Source organism: Anas acuta, chromosome Z (genome assembly GCF_963932015.1).
Source record: "Anas acuta chromosome Z, bAnaAcu1.1, whole genome shotgun sequence".
Lineage (NCBI taxonomy): Eukaryota > Metazoa > Chordata > Aves > Anseriformes > Anatidae > Anas > Anas acuta.
Window position 1 is genome coordinate 19,625,084 of NC_089017.1, and position 19,221 is coordinate 19,644,304.

Genomic DNA, 19,221 nt, shown 5'->3' on the forward strand with positions numbered 1-19,221 from the left:
CTCCTAGGACCAAAGAAACACAGGCCTAGTTTATACACGCTTTATCCCTCCTAGCCTGGTCCTGCATAAGCTCAGCTTGGCTGGAACAACACATCTGGTAGTTTGTGTTGTTTTCAAATGCTGGTTCTTATGCTGATGGGCATGGGAAGGAGGAATGACTATCAAAGATGTTACAGACTGGGGGGGGATATGTAGAGTTGTCAAAAGGATTCCCTTAGATGGCACCAGTAGCTGTAAAATAGGCAAGAAAGTTTTGCACAGCAGAGGACAGACCATCCGAACCATGCAGCAGTGACAGAAAGTTTGTTAAACCGTGTCCTGCTTCCTCTAGGTCATCACATCATGCCAATATTGAGCACATCTGACTTGCCCTGAAACCATACTGCTTCCTGAGGTCAGCGTTACTAGGCTTTATAAACAGAGCCAAATCCTGGCAGTCTGCAAACCCCACTCCTTTCCAATCTTTCATCTTCACAAGTCTAGAGATTTGCTGTTGGTATTAGGCACTTGCAGCAGGTGAAGACACTTCCTATTTTTCCTGCCCTCAGCTCCTACCATCTGTGGTGTTTGTGAAACAAAGTTCTGAGCTGGGTTTAGGAGGAGTTTCTTGCTCTTGTCTTTAACTTTGAAGTAGTTTTGGCATCCCTGCTCTGGGGATTCTCATCTGCTCCCATGCAAGTCTCATCTCACTGCAAGGATCAGATCCAGCAGTGTCTCAGCCCTCTATGCCTCCACTAGACTGAGAGTAGCAACCCAGAAGTTTCCTTGGAACTTACATTCCTGTGACAGGTCTGAAGAGGAAGAATTTTTTTTCCCAGTAGATCAAGAAGGATGCAGAGTCCCGGACCATCACAAACACTACATGCATCCAGGTACTAAGGGGAGAGGAAGACCTACACTGAAAAGGTATGTTTAAGTAAAATCTGTGTGTATGGATTTCCCCCTTTTGAGTTACGTTACATATGGCCATATAGGCATTTGCAAGCTAAGCTTTTTCCAAGAGGAAACAAGACCTTTGAAGTTCTCTTAGTCTGGATTATATATGTTAAATCATGGCAGAATTCTCTTTAAACAAAAACAAACACAAAAAAGCAAATGGGAAGCAAAATGGTCTTGTCCTTCTTTGCAAGAGAGACATCACAATCCTTAAATAGTAGATGGAAAGGTAAAAACAAAACAAAAAACAAAACAAAACAAAACAAAAAAATTTCTCTGCATCTCAATATACTGTTCTTTTATGATTCCAGCAGTTTTGTTCCTCAGGAACCCACAGCAGTGGGAACCAGAATATAACTCAAAAACAAAGAAAAGCACAGTTCTCTCCTTGACTTTTACTTAGTGAGAGTACCCAGGGTAGTAGGGTGTAGCTGAGCATAAACAAGGGTTCATCTGGAGCGAGCATCCTGCACGGCACTCCCTGCTCCTCCCTGCTACTCACGGTGGTGCTGGCTGCACCCCTGCCCATCCTGGAGGTGCCCGAGGGTTTGCTCAATTTTGTTCAGGAGCTGCTGACTCCAGCTGCAGCACCATCACTGCTGGTCCAACCCTTTTGCTGCAGAACACTCTCCACATCTGGATATGGGCATGCAGGGGGAGAAAATGGATGGGGATGTTTGCTCAGCAGCTCTGAGAGAAGCAGAGTAACTTGCTGGTTTGATATAAGCACCTTTTTCCCACCCCCTTGAAAGAAAAAGAAATTACAAAAGTATTATTTGGGGTGGTTTCTTTTATCTTTCAAACCTACAGGTCCAAACTTTATTTCAACCCTTTTTTTTCCTTCATTTTCCTTTTTATTTGCATCCGTGTTCTTATCATAAATACAATTTAGAAGCACACAGAAGGTACATGGATGTGTGTATGAGGTGAGGTCGATTCTGTCTGAACATTACTTAGTCTTAGAGGCATTGGAAAGCCAAAGAATTGGAGAGAAGAGGCAACGAGGAAGCATCAGGCGTGTTCTGAACAAGTGTTACCAAAATGCGCTGCTTGGAAATGTCACTGTAGAAAGACTGCAGCTGCAGTATTCCCAAACCAGATTGGGAGAGCTCATCACAAGGCTTCCAGCCTGGGCTGGCAGGTTGGGTAGGTAGTGATCTGTCCTGTAAAGTCGAAGGTTTTTGTCACTTGCTCCTTTGATATCTTCTAACACCAGAAGAGGGAGTTACTACCTGGGGAAATTGAAAGCTGAGCTCTATGACATCCTGCAAGAACAGCTTTGCCTTGTGTTGGAAAATGCTGCTGCATGGAAGTACATTCACGAGATTTTTTTTTTTTATTATTATTTATTTATTTATTTTTAAGGCAAGCCATAATCTGCTATCTCAATGACATGTTGAGGGTTGAGGGGATAATGGAAAAAAAAACTTTATGAACTCTTGGGGCACGGGTAGGTCCCTGCTGCTGGGAAAGCTCCAGAAGGAGCAGGACCTAAATTTTGTGTTCAGTTTAAGCAAGCTGGTACCAACAGCACTACATTCCCTCTTAGTCAGAAGCATTCCTGAAACTTAGCATCCACAAAGGAAGGACTTCAGCAAAATTGTGTGTCTAGGCCTGGTAAGGCAGAAAGACCAGATCTGTGGGCAGCTGGTGGCTGGGAGCAGAACACAGGTCAACCCCATTTCGCTGATAGTGCAGCCTTGGCAAATGCTGGTTAGGTTTCTGTTTGAAATCTCTTACTGCAAGTTAAGATGTGTCTGCTATGCTAGTTTGTATACAAACCTAAGCAAAGCGTGTCATGGTAGGCAACCTGCAGATGTTTTCCCCAGGCACATAGCTTGAATAGACTTTTTTTTTTTTTTTTTTTTTTTTTAAGTGACAAAAATTTCATTTCCTGAACAGAAATGTGCTCCATCAAGCTTGTTTAATTAATTCCACCTTTGACTGAGAAAAGTAGAGCCCTGCACCCCTCCCATCTTTTCCCGGAGAGGATTAAATCAGCATGCACATGCTATGAGCATTGCTCACCAGCAGGTTGCTTTCCCTGGTTGCATCTGTTGGCCATGAGCGCTGGAGGCTGAATGTCCTGGCCTCCCAGAGGGCCACCCTCCATCAGACTGAGCCTCCAGGTGCTGTTTGGTTTAATGATGAGTAGAAGAGTGAGGTGAGGTGTGTGTGTGTATTGGAGCTGTGGGGAGCAAGGGGATGCATGAATAGTCTGTTGCAGAGAGGACGAAGTAATTTGTTCATACAGCAGTGGTGGGCAGGATGGCAATTAATGGCCTGATGTTAATAGCCTTCAGCCTCTAGGCACCGTGATGGCTCATTCAGAGGCTGTGACCTTACACCAATAGTAGCCCTCAGGAAACTTACAGGAATAACATAAGTGTATGTGCTCCAGCAACAAGGGGATAGGCTATGTGATTTGTTTATTTCTTAATGCCTACTCAAGACTTTTCCTTTTCCAACATGCCATTACAAACCAAACGTAGTGTGCAATTGCTTGTTAATGTTTTATTTTTGTGGGTCTCAGACCACTCCGTCTGTCAGTTTACTCTCAGCAAGTGAACAGGAGGAAAAAGAAAGGTCATCGCTTTATGGTGCTTCATATAAAGCTGATTCACAAAACATCTGTTGTGGTTAAACTGTGTAGTTAACATGCATGGCAGTTAGAGCATATGTTGATGATTTTGTACACTAAGAGTTCAGATGCATTTCTACTGAAATTTAATGGGATCAAAATAAAATATCGAGGAAGAAAAAGTATAGTCAATATAAATGCTCTGTATGTATTGCATGATTCTTTGATTTTGTTATTCCTGTGACTTTTAAATAGTTAAATACAGAGAGAGCATGATGCAAGTTAGAAAAGAAGATTAAAAAATGAAGTAAACAGTAAATGATGCTTGAAAGACAATAAATGTGCTTGGCCTTCTATAACCAATGCAGGATGCAGGTAGTGAAAAGAGAAATCACACTGAGAGAAATCACCTACTGTCTTTGGTGGCAAGGAGAAAGTGAAAAGATAATACAAGTGATTATCTCTGGCACAAACCTCCAACAAAGACCACAGACAGCTCACAATTATGGTAGGAATGATGGGAGAAGGTGGCAGATGCCTGATCTTAAATGCAGTGCACTTTTTTTTTTTTTGGCCAGTTTTGGTCAATTAAAGGGAAGAGGGCATGCCCCAGCACTAGTGCAGACAGGCAGCAGCTGTAATAGCCTGGGCAAGAATCTCTGCCTGTTTCTATCCACCAGCCCTCCCCACCAAGGCAAGGCGTCAAGGGAGATCACGGAATTGTAGGGGTTGGAAGGGACCTCAAGAGATCATCGGGTCCAACCCCCCTGCCAAAGCAGGTTCTCTAGAGCAGGCTGCCAGGTAGGTGTCCAGACAGGCCTTGAATATCTCCAGAGAAGGAGACTCTGCAACCTCCCTGGGCAGCCTGTCCCAGTGCTCCGTCACCCTCACCGTGAAGAAGTTCTTTCGCATTTTGGTGCAGAACTGCCTGTAACCACTTTTGTGGCCATTGCCCCTTGTCCTGTCCCCACAAACCACTGAAAAGAGGTTGGCTAAATACCTCTGTCTCCCATATTTAAGGTATTTGTAAACATTTATAAGATCCCCAAAACATTAATAAGATCCCCATCTTCAAAGATCTGCCATCTTTTGTCATTTGACAAAAGTCAAGGCACTCAACACAACAGGGATGCAGATTTGCATGAAGTCTGGAGAGTTACACAACTGAGAGTCTCGGAGCAAATGGGGAAGGGGCAGGAGGGCATTGTGATGGCAGTGAGATGACTGCAGTTCTGCAGAGTGGAAAACTGCTCACGCCTGCACCCGGGGCTGGCCACATGGCCATGCCAGTAGTCACCTGGTAAAACCTTTGGAGTCATCTTTTGCAGTATCAACAAAGTGATGCTTGCGTCACTTACATGGCCTACATACTACATCTGAAATTTACAGATGTTTTACAGTTAATTACATTGCTCCATCCTAAAAGAGGAAAAAACATGCTGACAAAACTTCATGGCATTAGATCTACATAAGCTGTTTGTGGCATGAGCATAAAGCTTGGGATTTGCTGGCAGTGCTGACACACGGGTGGCTTGCTGTAACCTCCCTGCTACAATAGGAGGAGCAAAACCTGTACAATGGGAAGCAGCAGTAAGAGCTGCCAAAAAAAGGAACATTTCTCAGGTTTTGAAACAAACTCAATTACCATATTTATCTCTCCCTTCCCCACATCCCCTCATATACTGATCATAAACTGGTGGAAGGGGAACAAATCCTAAATATACCCATGATTTCTGTGAGAAAGAGGTGCTGTTTTATAACTTAGAGATGGACTGTGGCCCAATTAGTATTTATTTACAATGTACCTTTCCATCTGACATGTAACTAATACGAAAAAAAAAATAAACGATGGTTCTACCCATCTCCCATCTTCTGTGTGTTGTGCACACATTTAGGCCTTATTCTGAGTAGCACACCGCTACCTTGAAGTGCGCATCCAGATCCATTCACTAATTTGCAAATCTGCTGCATGCATTAGACATACTTCCAGGCTGTAGGAATACCCCTAAAACTGATTAAAAAAGGAGCTCCTGACCTGCTTGAGCCAATGCCAGGGTAGACAGCAGTTGATGGCAACAAATACTCTTACATACAAGTTTGTTCTGTGGAGCAAAACATGTGTGGAAACAGACTTGTGAGCATGCTGCTGAGCACAGTGAAAGCATTTAGGAATACACCCTGGCTACAAACATAATCCTCATCTTTCACAAGCAATAGTCAGAGATGACTGAATAATTTGCTTATTTCAAAGCAGATTTCTTACTTGTTCTGCCACAGTGCAAAATTAATAGCTTATGCCATTATTACCAGAGGCGAACAATACAAGAAAAATTTTGATTTGTATTTTGATGAGACTTTTTGCAGTGTAGGTTTGCATTGCCAGCAAACCTTTGCTTCAGGTTGCTATTATAAACATTGTAATTTTTTCTACTTTTCTCAGGATTATATAGCTCTAAATGGTTCTTGTTGCATAAGTACACAGTTTATTTCTTTTCTTTTTTCATGCTAAAGGACCAGCTGGGCATAGAATCTGCCTTTGATTTACCCATGATGCAGTTGTTGTACCAGAAACACAGGATTGGAAGGAAAAAGGTGCACAATGCAAACGGACCTCTATGCACCATGAGTATTTTTGTAGTTTTATCTCTAGATAATATTCATTTTGTGGTATTACTTACACACACACACACACACACAAAACAAAAAAAAACAACTGGCAACACTAGTCTGGGAAATGATCAGCTGTGGATTTTAGGGTATTTTTCCTTCAGAAAACAGGTAGAAACTTTCTTCAAAACACTCATAACGATATCTGTAAAGTATCTGAGTTATTCACGCATAATCTAGTTTGTTTTTGAAATATTATATTGCACTTACAACAAAAAATCAAAAATAGTGAAGGTTTTCAATTTGAGCTTTTCCATTATCATTACGGCTCTTTGTAAATTAAGTGGTTGTAGTTGAAGGCTTGTTCTCTCTCTCCATAGAATGCCATTGTCACTAGCTAGCTCTAAAACGTAGGAGACTGCAATAAGGGATCTAAGCTCTTAACATTTCTGGACTTAAATTTCTGCTCTGATAATAAAGGGTTTTTGTCTTTTCATTAAGAGATGGAAACTACTTTTTATTTGTATTTAAGCTCAATTATCCCACATTACTTAAGAGCAAGGTTCTTCTGTAATACCTAATTGATTTATATAACAATTTACAAAGATATTACTCCTTGCTGCAACATAGATTATACACAATCATCTGCCATTAAGCAATGACAGTAAGGCAGCTTGAAGAACTAAAAGAATAACAATGGAAACTATAGTATATATGTTTTTTGTTGTTGTTTTTTTTTTTTTTCTGTGGGAACCAAATTTTTTGTTTTTTTTTTTTTAATCAAACATTGCTATATATGCAAAGTAAAAACAAGACAGTGGTCAAATAAATATCCTTTAATAAAGAAAAAAGGAATCATTTTTAAGCACCAAAACTGTGAGTATGACGTTACATCGCAAATACAAGAAGGTGAGTTCAGTACTTTGTGTACAGGTTTAAACTTCTGAGTCAAGAAAATAAAAAACCATGATACACAGCAATAAACTTGCATTGCAGAAAAGCCGCAGTAAAGAAAAAAGAGCAAAAGGCAGACAGTTATTTTTTTTTTTTTTTTAGTTTTTAGGTATTGCTGGAAATTTTTGCTTAGTTTTTTACCTTTTTTCTTAAAGATACTTGTTGCTTAATACTTTATACCATTAAGCATTTTTAGGTATAGCAAATTTGCAGTTGTTTACAATAAAATATGCATTTAATATGTCCTTTTGAATATAATGGTGTTAAAGAGCTTCCTTAAAGCCAAGCACAGTGTGCTAGTGTTTGATTCTACCAATAATATTGCACAAAGCTAGTGAATGGCAAACTGGTTCGATTATTTCTTATTCAACAGGCTTAAAAAAAGAAGCTAGTGTCATTAACCTTTACTGATGTCATTCATGCAAGACAATCTGCAGCCATCTATATTTCTTTCATCTTATAATGATGTATTCATAAATATGTAAGACAAAATCCAAAACATATAGCAACTATAGTAATGTGCTGGGACACACGAAGTGTCCCTTATCCCCAATATCTATTCTGTAATTCAGAAATAAAAAAATGCTCCTGAAAGAATCTGAAAGTCAAGCCAGTCTAAGGCAAACTAGTTACTGAACAGGTGACAGTATCTAGAATAAAATCTCTGCAGAGTTTGGACTATACCCACTGAAATAACAATCACCCTTCATACTTTTCCTAAATGGACACACCATTGGTTAACAGCCTTAGGTATCAGATTTAAATAACACTCCACAGTAACATTAAACTCAGCAGAGTAAAATTCATTGCTTGGTCATTTTCCATGTTAGAGGTACATCAGAGTATTCACATTTGAGAATGGAAAGACCTTTTCTGTCAAATTCTGGAGCTCTGTGCCACACAATATAGCAGACCTGAATAAAAATACATAAGTGTCAGGTTGCAGACTCACGACAGTCAGAGCTGGGAGTTTTGGATTAATAGTTAAACTGAACAGGAAGTGCAAAGAAATGTATATACAACAACCCATCCCCAAAATACACTGGCATGCCCACCCACCCTCAACCCTGCTAAAAATCCTAATTTTACGTACATGTATTAGGCAGCAATTAAATATAAATTTGTTTTGTAGGAAAAATTTAAATTACAGTATATTTATAGGTTAAAAACAGCCATTGCTGTACTTTTGACAGCATTGATAGCAGTATGTCAATGTGCTTACACCAAAGAGCAATTTGCAGTCCAGCTTAGAATGACCTACTGTCTGTCAGCTCCCACAGCACTGAAATTATGCAACACGCTCTCCCAGTAAGGTGCTTCTGTTTGCTCCTTTTCTTTGCATTAAGCTTCACTTGTTCTTAACATTAATTCTGTAGTGCTAAACATAACAATGTATTGTCCATGCTTATGGAATCATTACATATATGGATAACTTAATTACATAAGCATTATAATGAAAATCTGATAGACATGTGAACAAAGTTGATTTACAAATTACACTCTTGAAATTCAGCGCAACAAATGAATAAGGGGAACATTAACCAATACAAGCTTGTTTCCTCTTCTCAATAAGTTGCATCTTCAATAATGCACCTGTCATTACTTTAATATTAGACATTACAGAATATAGTGCTTATGCTCAAAATGATTCTTTTCAAATAATGTGGTAAAGTATGTTGAGTCCTACCCCTGATGCAGCCACAAAAGAACACAATATGTATTTATGCTAATTTGTTTTAAAAGCGTCTGGTGTAGGATGCAGACCATCAGATTTAAAAAATGAAAAATTAGGAGATGCTTAAGGAAGGTAAAAAAGCATTCATCTACCTTAGACAGGTTATTTAACTAAGACATGAGAAGAGTAAGAATGTGAACAAACTAAGAATACTGGTCATTTTTTAAGGATCTGGAACTTCTGTGAATGCAAGGATGAAATTCATGTTGATGCAAACTCTATTTCTGAGGAAAAACTTCCTGTTTACCTTACGTTTTGGTTATGTAAACAGAAACTCAGTATTTCCTGTTCCCACTCATTCAAGATTTTTCAGTCCTCATTTACACAATAAACATTATGCACTCCAACTCTTTATCTCACTGGATCAGTTATATGATACTACAACAACTTTAACTTGAAGCAAGAAAGCAAGTTTCTAAAGATCAAAAAAGGCTGAAAAATGACACACTCCTTTAAGATAAGTGACTAACAACAGATGAAGGCAGCCACCACAATGACGTTCTCTTTCTGTGCATATGTTTAACTGTTTTGTTTTTTTTTCCTGTCATGATGCTTGCTACGATTTCTCAAGGTCCAACATATTCATCAGAAATTTTCTTAGCTATGGAGGAACCAAATTTCATGTAGGATTGTCCTAATATCTCTAAATTTCTTGTGGAAATACTTCCCCCATTTGCTGCTTCAGCCATGCCACTGCAGAACTTCACATTGCAGAGAAAAATGGGAAGTTTTATGCATTAACTGTACTCTACATACGCACAATTTTTATATCACAATGGAGACTTATGTGAAACTGTGACATCTAGGGACTCATGGAAGCTTAAAAATCAAGCATTTGGGGTTTTAGCAGTATGTGGGGGGAAAAAACATTTACTTTCCACATGGAAGATGGCAGTTCTGAACTGATACAAACTGCTCTGCTCAGCATAACAACTTCTATTTGTGTGCACATAAAACACTTGCTACTATAAGAAATCCGTTTCTATAAACTAAGCTATTACAGGAATCTACGATTTCAACTAAATATAGAACAGATTAAGGACAATAATTTTGTATTTTTTTTCTCATCATGCACACATTTTCAAGGCAAAATCGACAGATCACATGGCAAATAAATCTGAAGATCGTAGTACAGTAAAGCATTGAGCTATTTAGATATATCACAACACAACGGTAAACTGTAGACACAAACACTGTGCAAAGGGACCATTGCACCTGTATCATAAAATTACACTATTTTCTCTTGACTTGGAATTTTGCTGGTGTCCCATATCCATACTGTAAGGAATAAAAATGCAGGCTGGAAAACAGGAGAAAATTGACGTAAAAGTTGCTCAATCACCACTAATTAACATAGCACAAAGATTCAGATGAACTATGTAATTTGAATTACCATTCTACATCATAGTTCTTCTTTGTGCTATGGCCAAAAAAATATTTGATTAACTCAGTTTTAAGTGCGGTATGACTGGAAGTGTAGACAAACATAGAGCAAAAACACATCACAGGTTACATACAGTACAGGCAATGTCAGATGATAATGATAAATTTTGAAATCACTATTACTGCTGCATGAGCATGGTATTAGATGGTGTGCTTATAAGCTGTCTAACTCTTTAGTTCAGAGAAGCAGTTTACGAAAAATATACCTTGTGGTTTTAGGTCCTTAGAAAGCCAGTATCAAGCATTTTATAGAGCTGATCTTCTCAGGAGAGAAGCATACAGACCTGGCAATGAATACATACATCAAAATCAATACATCTCTGGAATAATGCTGCTCATGGGTGCTTTGAAAATGAATGTTTGCTAACTATAAATAAGGCAACAAGGTTAAAAAAATGCCTGTCAATAGCAAGGGTAAAGTGGCATCCATTTGAGATGTTTGATAGAGCTTTAATTTCAGGACAGCCACAGCATAACAGCTGAAGGGTCCAACATCTGAGGTTCCTGTAGGTTATATAGTCTGTTGCTAAGGTAAGTACTCCTGCTCCTGTTTAAAAAAGTAAATGGCAAGACATGAAATCTCCTGTTATAAACATTGACACAGTATATGTTCCGTTATGTGACAGCAGCAATGCATAATTCCACTTTAAAAAAATCATTCACATAGTAGTTTGTCCTTCACAAAAGGAAAAGTGAATGGAACACACTACACAAAGGACAGGGACCGTGTACTTCTCAAACACAGTGTATGTCATGCTAGTAAAACTACAATGCTAGTAAAAACTTAAGCTTCCTTAAAAATTTTAATGGGCTTTTTTATTTTAATATCATATGGAGTTTCTAGATGGTCCAATACTATCTCTCTCTGTACTGGCATACCTCTTACTATTGTGATACTTATTGTAAGTGTAGCTGCCTGCAGCTATTAGCCATGAAGTTTATGATTACTACTAAGAACTCACTGCAGAGGAAATTATAACTCTCCTTTGAAAAAAAAAAACAGTCATGATCAAAAGGAAGCTGTTTTTTCAGAAAACAGGCTTTTGGGTATGAAATACAAATATTTTTTTGCAGCCACTAAAGAGAATAATAAAAAACAGCAAGAGAAGCAACTGAAGTATTAGTATGTTTAAGTGCTTTGATCTTTTTTTTTTTTTAAAGAAGGCTGCTTACAGTATTTAAACAAAGCCATTTTAAACCAAAAAGAAAAATAATTTTAAGTATGAAATTACAAAATATTGCTTCTTATAGTAAATGATAAAGTATAACTAACGTTGTTTTCCATAGCTAAATATTATTTTAAGAAAGCATGAAAACGTCTACTTTAAAAAGGTTTAATACTACAAATGACCTTCTAAAAAGGTGCTGCAGTATGTCTTGCTAAATTGTACCATACTAGGAACAAATACATTCTTGAATATGTACTGAATTCAACTCTTACTTCTCATTATGTTGTAGCCACGTGTTGTTTTTCATCCTGACACACAGTTCTTCAAACTAAGAAGAAAAAAATCTTGGTTGCACAACACTGAATTTCAGCTACAGTAGCGCAACTAGAAATTCTGTTCTTTCTGTAACATCACACTGCTACATAGCAAGCTTCTCTGCAAGGAGCTATTTAATTGGTTTTCAAGCAGATGATATATTCAGTGCAGTGAAGGGTGGATTTTATAGCTGTTGTTTCAGCCAAATCCCAAAGTTAGTTAAATGCAAGTATTCTCTCAACTCCCTTCACTTAACTGGCCACACATTAGTAACACAAATATGAAAAGTGCTTATGAATTGGGCATTCTTGGTTATATGAAATGCATGTCTAAACAACTTAGCTTTCTACTCCAACCAGAATTTTGGAACAAATAAAGAAAAAAGTGATCTGAAAAGTAACATTTCAGGTCATTTTTTCCAGGTGCTAATCTTTTGCCAAAGAAATGCTATTTCTTTGCCAAAAAAACCTCCTGGGGAATTGATGGTCAAAACTGCTGGCTCTCAATATTCAGAAATGAAGAGGAAAAGTAATCTTCAACTGGGGTTTCTTTTCTCACTCCAGTGGCTGTAAGTCACCTGTTTGGAGGAAAAAAAAAAAGGAACATCTGAAAAGCTAAACAGCTTCACAAATCCTCTCTGATCAATGTATTAGGCAATTCCAACATGCAGTACTAAGGTATGTCTTTAAAAGCCTCGGTTCTCTTTGCTCCTAGGCCTAATGACACTTTAGCACAACATATGACTGGGTCTTTTTTTCCTTTTGGTATTGTTGGCAGTGAACACACATCTGAGCTTGGAGAGGCCCTGAATTAGAGCAGAAGGGAGAACAAAAGCCACTTCTTCACCCAGTTACTTTGTCCACTGCTCCCAGGAATGTGGGCTTTGAATTACTTAGAGTCCTCCAAATGTACTATTATGATCTTCAAGAGCTATAAAAGCTTGGGAGACTTTTGATAACCAAGATTCTGTGCTATTGTATGGAAGCTACTACATCTTTATAATGGTTGTTCAGCTGTACTTCAGACACATGGAATACCTCAACACTATTGTACGTGGCTTAGAGTGTCCATAAGGAAGGAAGTGCTCTTAAAGAAAAGGTAGTAACATAGCTACACAGAAGTTAACTCATATAGCAGCTAATAAAAGAGATGACTAGATCTCCTGTAAGAACTAATTACTATTTTTTTATCTTCAAACCTCAATAAGTAAGGAAATGACTTCAGTACATTGTTAATACTCTTTCCTCTACTGCATGTGAACTAAGACACTTTTTGGCATTTGATAAACATAAATCATATCAAATTTAGCTTTTATTCTTAAGGCAAATAATTGCATTACATTTAGCCTACAACGATGTGTACATATTAAATGAAGTTTGTAACAAAGGTGCCAATGTACTTTTATATAACTTCTTTGATCCTAAAATTTCTATGCAGCTATTTTTGGATATGCAGAACTTAACCTAGAAATTAGTCGATCAATCTTTTCTAAATAAAGCATGGTATTAAACTGAGAACAGCACTAACTGATAATAGTAAGAAACATTATTCTACAACAGATTTCTGTTAGATTTTATTCCTGTGTAATAAATTCTGGGTGACCACTCATCTATGTGAAAAGTTCATTCAGCTGAATTTCACAAGGGCTTTGTTTCAACTTGCTGGTCTATCAGATTATTTCACATAATTCCATAGCATGAATTTGAAGTCTCATCTCATGAAAACAGGATATTTTTCGTAATGAAATAAGATACTGGTAAGAGAGCAGATCCCAGATGCATGGAAAACTCCAAGGAGCAAGCACAAAGAACAGTGACAGTGCACCCTGCTTTAGGTCCAAATATTTACTGGGACTTCAGTGTGTGGCAGGAGTACATCCTTAAAAAGGGAAAAGATCTTAGCTGTAAACTGGCAAGATAATTCATATTCAGGTCAGTACTCCTTTAAAAAGGAGACAAGCACTGGGCCCTACAGATACTGCATGGCTGTGATTTTCAACCTACACTTTGAACTGCTTTTAAAGGGCTGTGAAAGACAGCAGAGAAAAGTGTGTATTTATATTGTAGAATAATGTGCGCATAAAACTCCTAAGAGGATACAGTCCCAATGGAAGATTGTTAGGGGGTCCACCAATTAGATTTAAAAAAAGAAAAAGTAAATTTGCTTACAAGTTCTATAGTGTTAAAGAGTATTCTTGCTAGGTTATCTAGGAAATGAAGAGGGAATAATTACATTGAGAAACCAAGTCAATTCCAAGGCAAGTTTCTTATACCTATGACTTCATTTCTAAAGGGCTGTGAGAATGGGAGTTTTCAATATGCAAACTAATAGAGGACTTTGAATTTCAGCACAAGTTTAGTACATCTATCTGCACTCCTCAACTCCAAAAATACATGTACTAGTATGTTTCGTATAGTAGGAACACACCATGGTTAAACAGTAGGTATTGGTCACACTACTGATTTGCTATTTCATAAGAAAATAAAAGCAACATTTATTTTACTTTTTTAAAATCTTAAATAGAATTATTTGAAAATGGCATACCAATGAACAATTTGAGACAGTATTACACAATTGGAACAATATTCAGCAGATGATGAGTTACATCACCATCACTTCCTGAACAGCTGTACCAATAGCCACACTACAGCTACAGTAAAAAATAACCAGTATAGAATTGCCTGAGTGAAAGCATCCAAAAAGGTTATCTTCTTCCTACTGCTAGCTGTGTTGCAAGGATTGTAAATATTTATCTGCCATGCTCTTCAATTTCTGAACAGATTTTTAAATTCTTTAGAGATTGTCACACCTCTCTTTTCTCCAGATTTTAAATACTCACAAATAAGTTTAGTGGGACCTTTCATTCAGACTTAAGCTCATCTGCACACCAGTAGCAGAAAAGAATCACCAGAGAAGGACAATGCTGTTGTAATCAAGAATTAAGGCTGATACAGCCTTAAATTTGAAACCTCCTTTCTTGCCAATCTCTATTTTGTTCTGAAATCACTAACTTCATCTGCAGAAGTCTAATATCTATACTTTCAGGCACTGTAGTTTCATATAAAGAAAGTTCACGGGATTTGTATGAGTAGCAGAAGTATAAATTGTACATTTACTGTTTATAGTTTAGAAATTCAATTAAGTCAGAGTGTTCACAAATTGAAACCAAGCTATCAAAGAGTCAGTCACACAGGGTAACCAATGAGATTTCAGTGTGTCCAGCAGTCAAATCTAATCATTCTTGATTTGGAGCTATTCAGTCTGAACACTACATTTTCACAAGGCCAAAGGTAATTAGAAATAATTATAGGGTATGTCCAAAAGTGACTGTGCTGCTTTGTTACTTAAAAGGATTTTTAAGCTGTTTTATAAGCTGCAAACAGTCCCTTCAAATTTACTAAATAAAATAGAGCTTTTATTTATTTATTATAGGAGCAGTCCTGTCACTATTCAGCAAAAGTATTCAAACAAGAACAGGACTAAGATGTTGCCTTATAAAATTTTCTTAATAGAAACCTTAATTCTTTTGAAAAGTCAGTGATACTAAATTCATATGTGCATGTTTTGTCATGTTGTACATCAGACAGTTTAGTCACATTCATACTATGTCCCCTAGATTGCATAACCTGAGGCTTAGCAGCTATTGTTATAAAAAATGTTGAATAGATTTTTTTTAAACGTAAGTTAATTACAGGTTAATTTTCCCAGTCTGTGCAAGGCAAACTCTCCTCTTCATCCTCTGATTCAGGCGATGCTTCCTTAATTCGTCGCAATGCTTCATGGATGCTCCTTGTCAGAGGGTCAGTATCAGGCAGAATTGTAAAGGATTCTCTCAGAACATCTTTCTGCACTTTCTTCAATTTCACTCCTTTCCTGATCTGTGCCAAGATGTTATTGCTATCATCTTCATCAGGAAAAGGAGGGAGACTTCTCTGCTCAACTTTTCTTAAGTGAAAGCTCCCACGCTTCAAGGAAGCCAGCACTTCATCCATCGGGGAACTCACTGCAGTAAATCAAAAGACTTTCAGTATGACTTTTACTAAATTTATTCAGTATCCAATTATGTTTCCTATATAACAAAATGTAGCCATTGTACAAAATGTAGTAATTCATGTACTAGTCCTATACCATAAAAATACAGGAGACACTAGTATTATCAATTTTATCATTCTGTAGCTCTGTTTTTGTGTTAGCCTCCAAATCTTCTTTATTACCAGGACAAAATTGGATTATACAGGCAATTATAATCTCTGGAACCATGTAACCTCCTAAGAGGACAGCGGTAGAACTTTTTGGACAAGACAGCTTTCCTGTTTGCAGTCCAGAAAATCAGAATAGCTGCAGTAAGCCAAATCAAAGTGTGTATTACTTCCCATTTCTTGACTTTGAAACTCAGGTAACAAACATGTGTCTTAAGTACTGGATTGTGCAGTCACAGGAATGCAAGCAGAGTGGAGAATCTATATCCCCAGCGCTTGCATTTATATTTTAGATATAGTAGGTAATATGAATACTACTACATGCCAGTGAGGAAAGCAGTACAGCCAGTTGCAACAGGAACATCTTCCTGCTCCTTTGGATTCAGATATGTCACCTATATAGGCACCGTTACCGAGTGCCTATATAAATTCCTTTCCTTTATAGTTAATGAAGACAGAGAAATAAGAGCTTATTCTTTATCAGAAATCCTTCCTTTATCACCAATTTGAAACATTATCTGCAGAAATAAAGTCAGGCTCTATACAAGAACGAGAGGCAGATTTCTATGTCTCAAAATGTGATACAATAAAGTAAAACAATCCAAACTAGTCAGCATACACTAGCACATAAGAGTGCAGCACACAGATGAATATAGAGCTCTAGTTCTTTTCTTCATATTGTAGAATACACTTTTAAAATCCACTTTGTATTTATGAGTGGACCTTGTCCAGGTGACTAACAGCCCAGACAGTCAGAATAGACATGAGGAAAAGATATGAAGATATAAGGTTTGCAGTTTAAAGGAGAAAGGAAGGATTATAGAACACTCATCTCTTGCAGAGTGACATTTCTGAAGCTCTTTAGAGAGTTGAAACATCTCATGGAATACAGAGCAACAGGTAGTGTACAGCTATGAACATTAATGATACTCTTAAGGGGGAGGATATAATTTAATTTTGTATTTGGTGTTTTATGAAGTATATCAAATTGCACTTATATGTTTTATGCAAAATTGAAAGCTAGAATTGATATCAGAAAAATAAAAAAATAGGACTACAGAAAAATAAAAACAGAGCACAGCAGCAGCAAAATTGATAACGAACTGAAGATACCATACCTGTGGCCTGCAAGTCTCATAAGAACTTAATTCTATAACTATTCAGTTGTTTCAAGGCATTTTAGCAATTTAAGGAGCATTAAGGAAGAAACACTCTTGCTTCTGCCTGATAGATGAAAACAGCTGTAATTTTGATTTTATATGGATGAGGAGAAATGTTGATTGAGGGATGTCTACTGCAGTTGTAACTGACAAAAACAGAATTTTTAATAGAAATTTATTGCAGTCACATTGCAGCAGTGTGAATCAAGGTCCACCTGAGGTACTTTTTCTCAGCAACTCCTACGATAATGAATGGTGCAGACAAGTGCTTTTGAAGATCCCATCTCCATGTTTCAAATAAAAACTCTAATATTGCAGTTTTCTTCTAAACATCATTTTGTTCAAACATGGCTGCTATCTCCCCATTTTAAATATGTGATAAACAGTTAAAAGAAAACAGCACAGAATCATACAGTAAAGCTGTAACAGATCTAACTTAACCCTGTGCTCTATTTACTCACCTCAGTTTCCAATGAAGTTAAGATGCTTGACTGAATTATGACATGTTTAATTCTCAATTGTAGTTAAGTTTGTACATTCTTATTCAGATCTCAAGTTGACGTCACGATTTGTGGATTTTTGTACGAAAATTTGAAGAAACCTTGAAGAAAACATTCTCAAGGTTTCCTATGTCCCAAGACAAGTATTCATCTTATTAGATCATAAATTATGTAAAATTCTGTTATTAAGAAAACACTGAACCCTCAGGTTAAGCATATAGTATTTGCATTTTTAAGCTGTAAACAAGGTATGAAAAGATTCTTTTAGGCATGTTTAGCTCCATTTTCGAGCTAGGCTGACATGGTGCATCACATAATCGGATTTGTAAGTGTTTTCTGTTTAACCGAACATGTATACATTATGCTGTCATGAGGGTCCTAATATTTGTTTTGAGTTGCCAATGTTCTTCAGCCCATCAATAAGTATAACTAAATCACAGCATACACTTTTCTATATAGAAATTCAAAAGAGGAATTGATATATATTACATATAAATACACAAAAATGAAAACGTTACCTCTCCTTCTCTGTAAACCCTCTAGATCACCTGTCTTCTTAAGTTTCTTCTTGGCACTGACTAGCTGACTGCTGTCAAACAGATGTGCTGTTGGGACACTGGAAGAGTGCTGGACTCCCTTCTCTTCACTTTGACGTTTAACAAAGCTGTCACTTTTCTCTAAGGATTTGGTGGCATCTTCCTTTGATGGCAAAGGTGGAGGCGGAGGTGGAGGAGGTGGAGGCAAAGGGGGTGGAAGTGGTACTACAGTAACAGTCTCTGTTTGAAACTCATTACTGATGAGTGGAGAAGCAGTAACATGAGGCAGTTCAGAGGTAACACCATTGGGAGGTAACGAGACATCTTGAAGTTGTTCTAAGCTTGTGGATTCCTGCACTTGCAAAGGCTGAACTGCACTTTCCAATTCCACCTCTTCACTTTTATCTTGGGTTTGTATGGTTGCTGGCAAAGATTGAGGCTGATCTACAGAGGACACCGAACTGGCTGCACATTTTCTTCTTGCATGAGCCAGTCGTAGTCTGGTTGATTTAAGTATTACTTGCCCAGGGTACCGCTAGAGTGAATAAGATATTTACAATTAGATAAGTACATGCAAGCACAGCATTTTAGGTATTAAATACTTGTCATTAGGGTTTACCTTTCTGACAAGTAGAATTTGTCCATTATATTCATTCATTTTGCTCTAAAAATAAAAACAAAGCAAATATATCCTTACCTTTATGCAAATACGATCCGCTTTTCTTATTGCTATTTCATATTTTCGTATTTCTAGTTAAGCCATAATTTACATGCAGATAGGTCTAATCAGAGATACACGTGAGTTAAAATTAAGATTTCACTAATAATCTGACTGTACATTCAAAATTGTTTTTTCTGAAAACAAAAATTCAGAATTCCATTTTGAATTCTCTTGCATCTCTTCTCTAACTCTGGTCAATGGCTCTCTCTGCAACAAACTCCTCTCTGAACTAATATGCTGGCTGTAGATGTGAATTACACTGCTTAAAAAGTTACCTCTTAAAAGTATCAAACATTTTTAGAATTTCCAAAGTGGTTTTAATTTAGTTCCTAAATTTGGTGTGTCTGTCTCCTCAAACAAGTTTT

The 19,221-nt window shown here is 37.3% G+C and overlaps 1 protein-coding gene across 2 annotated transcripts in view; it reads right to left on the reverse strand.

Annotated features, from left to right (window-relative positions):
• Positions 1-6,945: 6,945 nt before the first annotated feature.
• JMY (junction mediating and regulatory protein, p53 cofactor) overlaps positions 6,946-19,221 on the reverse strand; it is a 71,938-nt gene continuing 59,662 nt past the window's right edge. The window contains exons 9-11 of one of the 2 annotated variants that reach the window (XM_068667659.1): positions 18,118-18,670; positions 15,433-15,743; positions 6,946-12,317 (exon numbers count right to left, since the gene is read on the reverse strand). In XM_068667659.1, coding sequence (XP_068523760.1) covers positions 15,436-15,743; positions 18,118-18,670 — 861 coding nt within the window. In that variant the 3' untranslated portion in view covers positions 6,946-12,317; positions 15,433-15,435. Of the gene's footprint in view, positions 15,744-18,117; positions 18,671-19,221 lie in introns of both variants that reach the window. The other variant, XM_068667658.1, reaches the window with a different exon arrangement.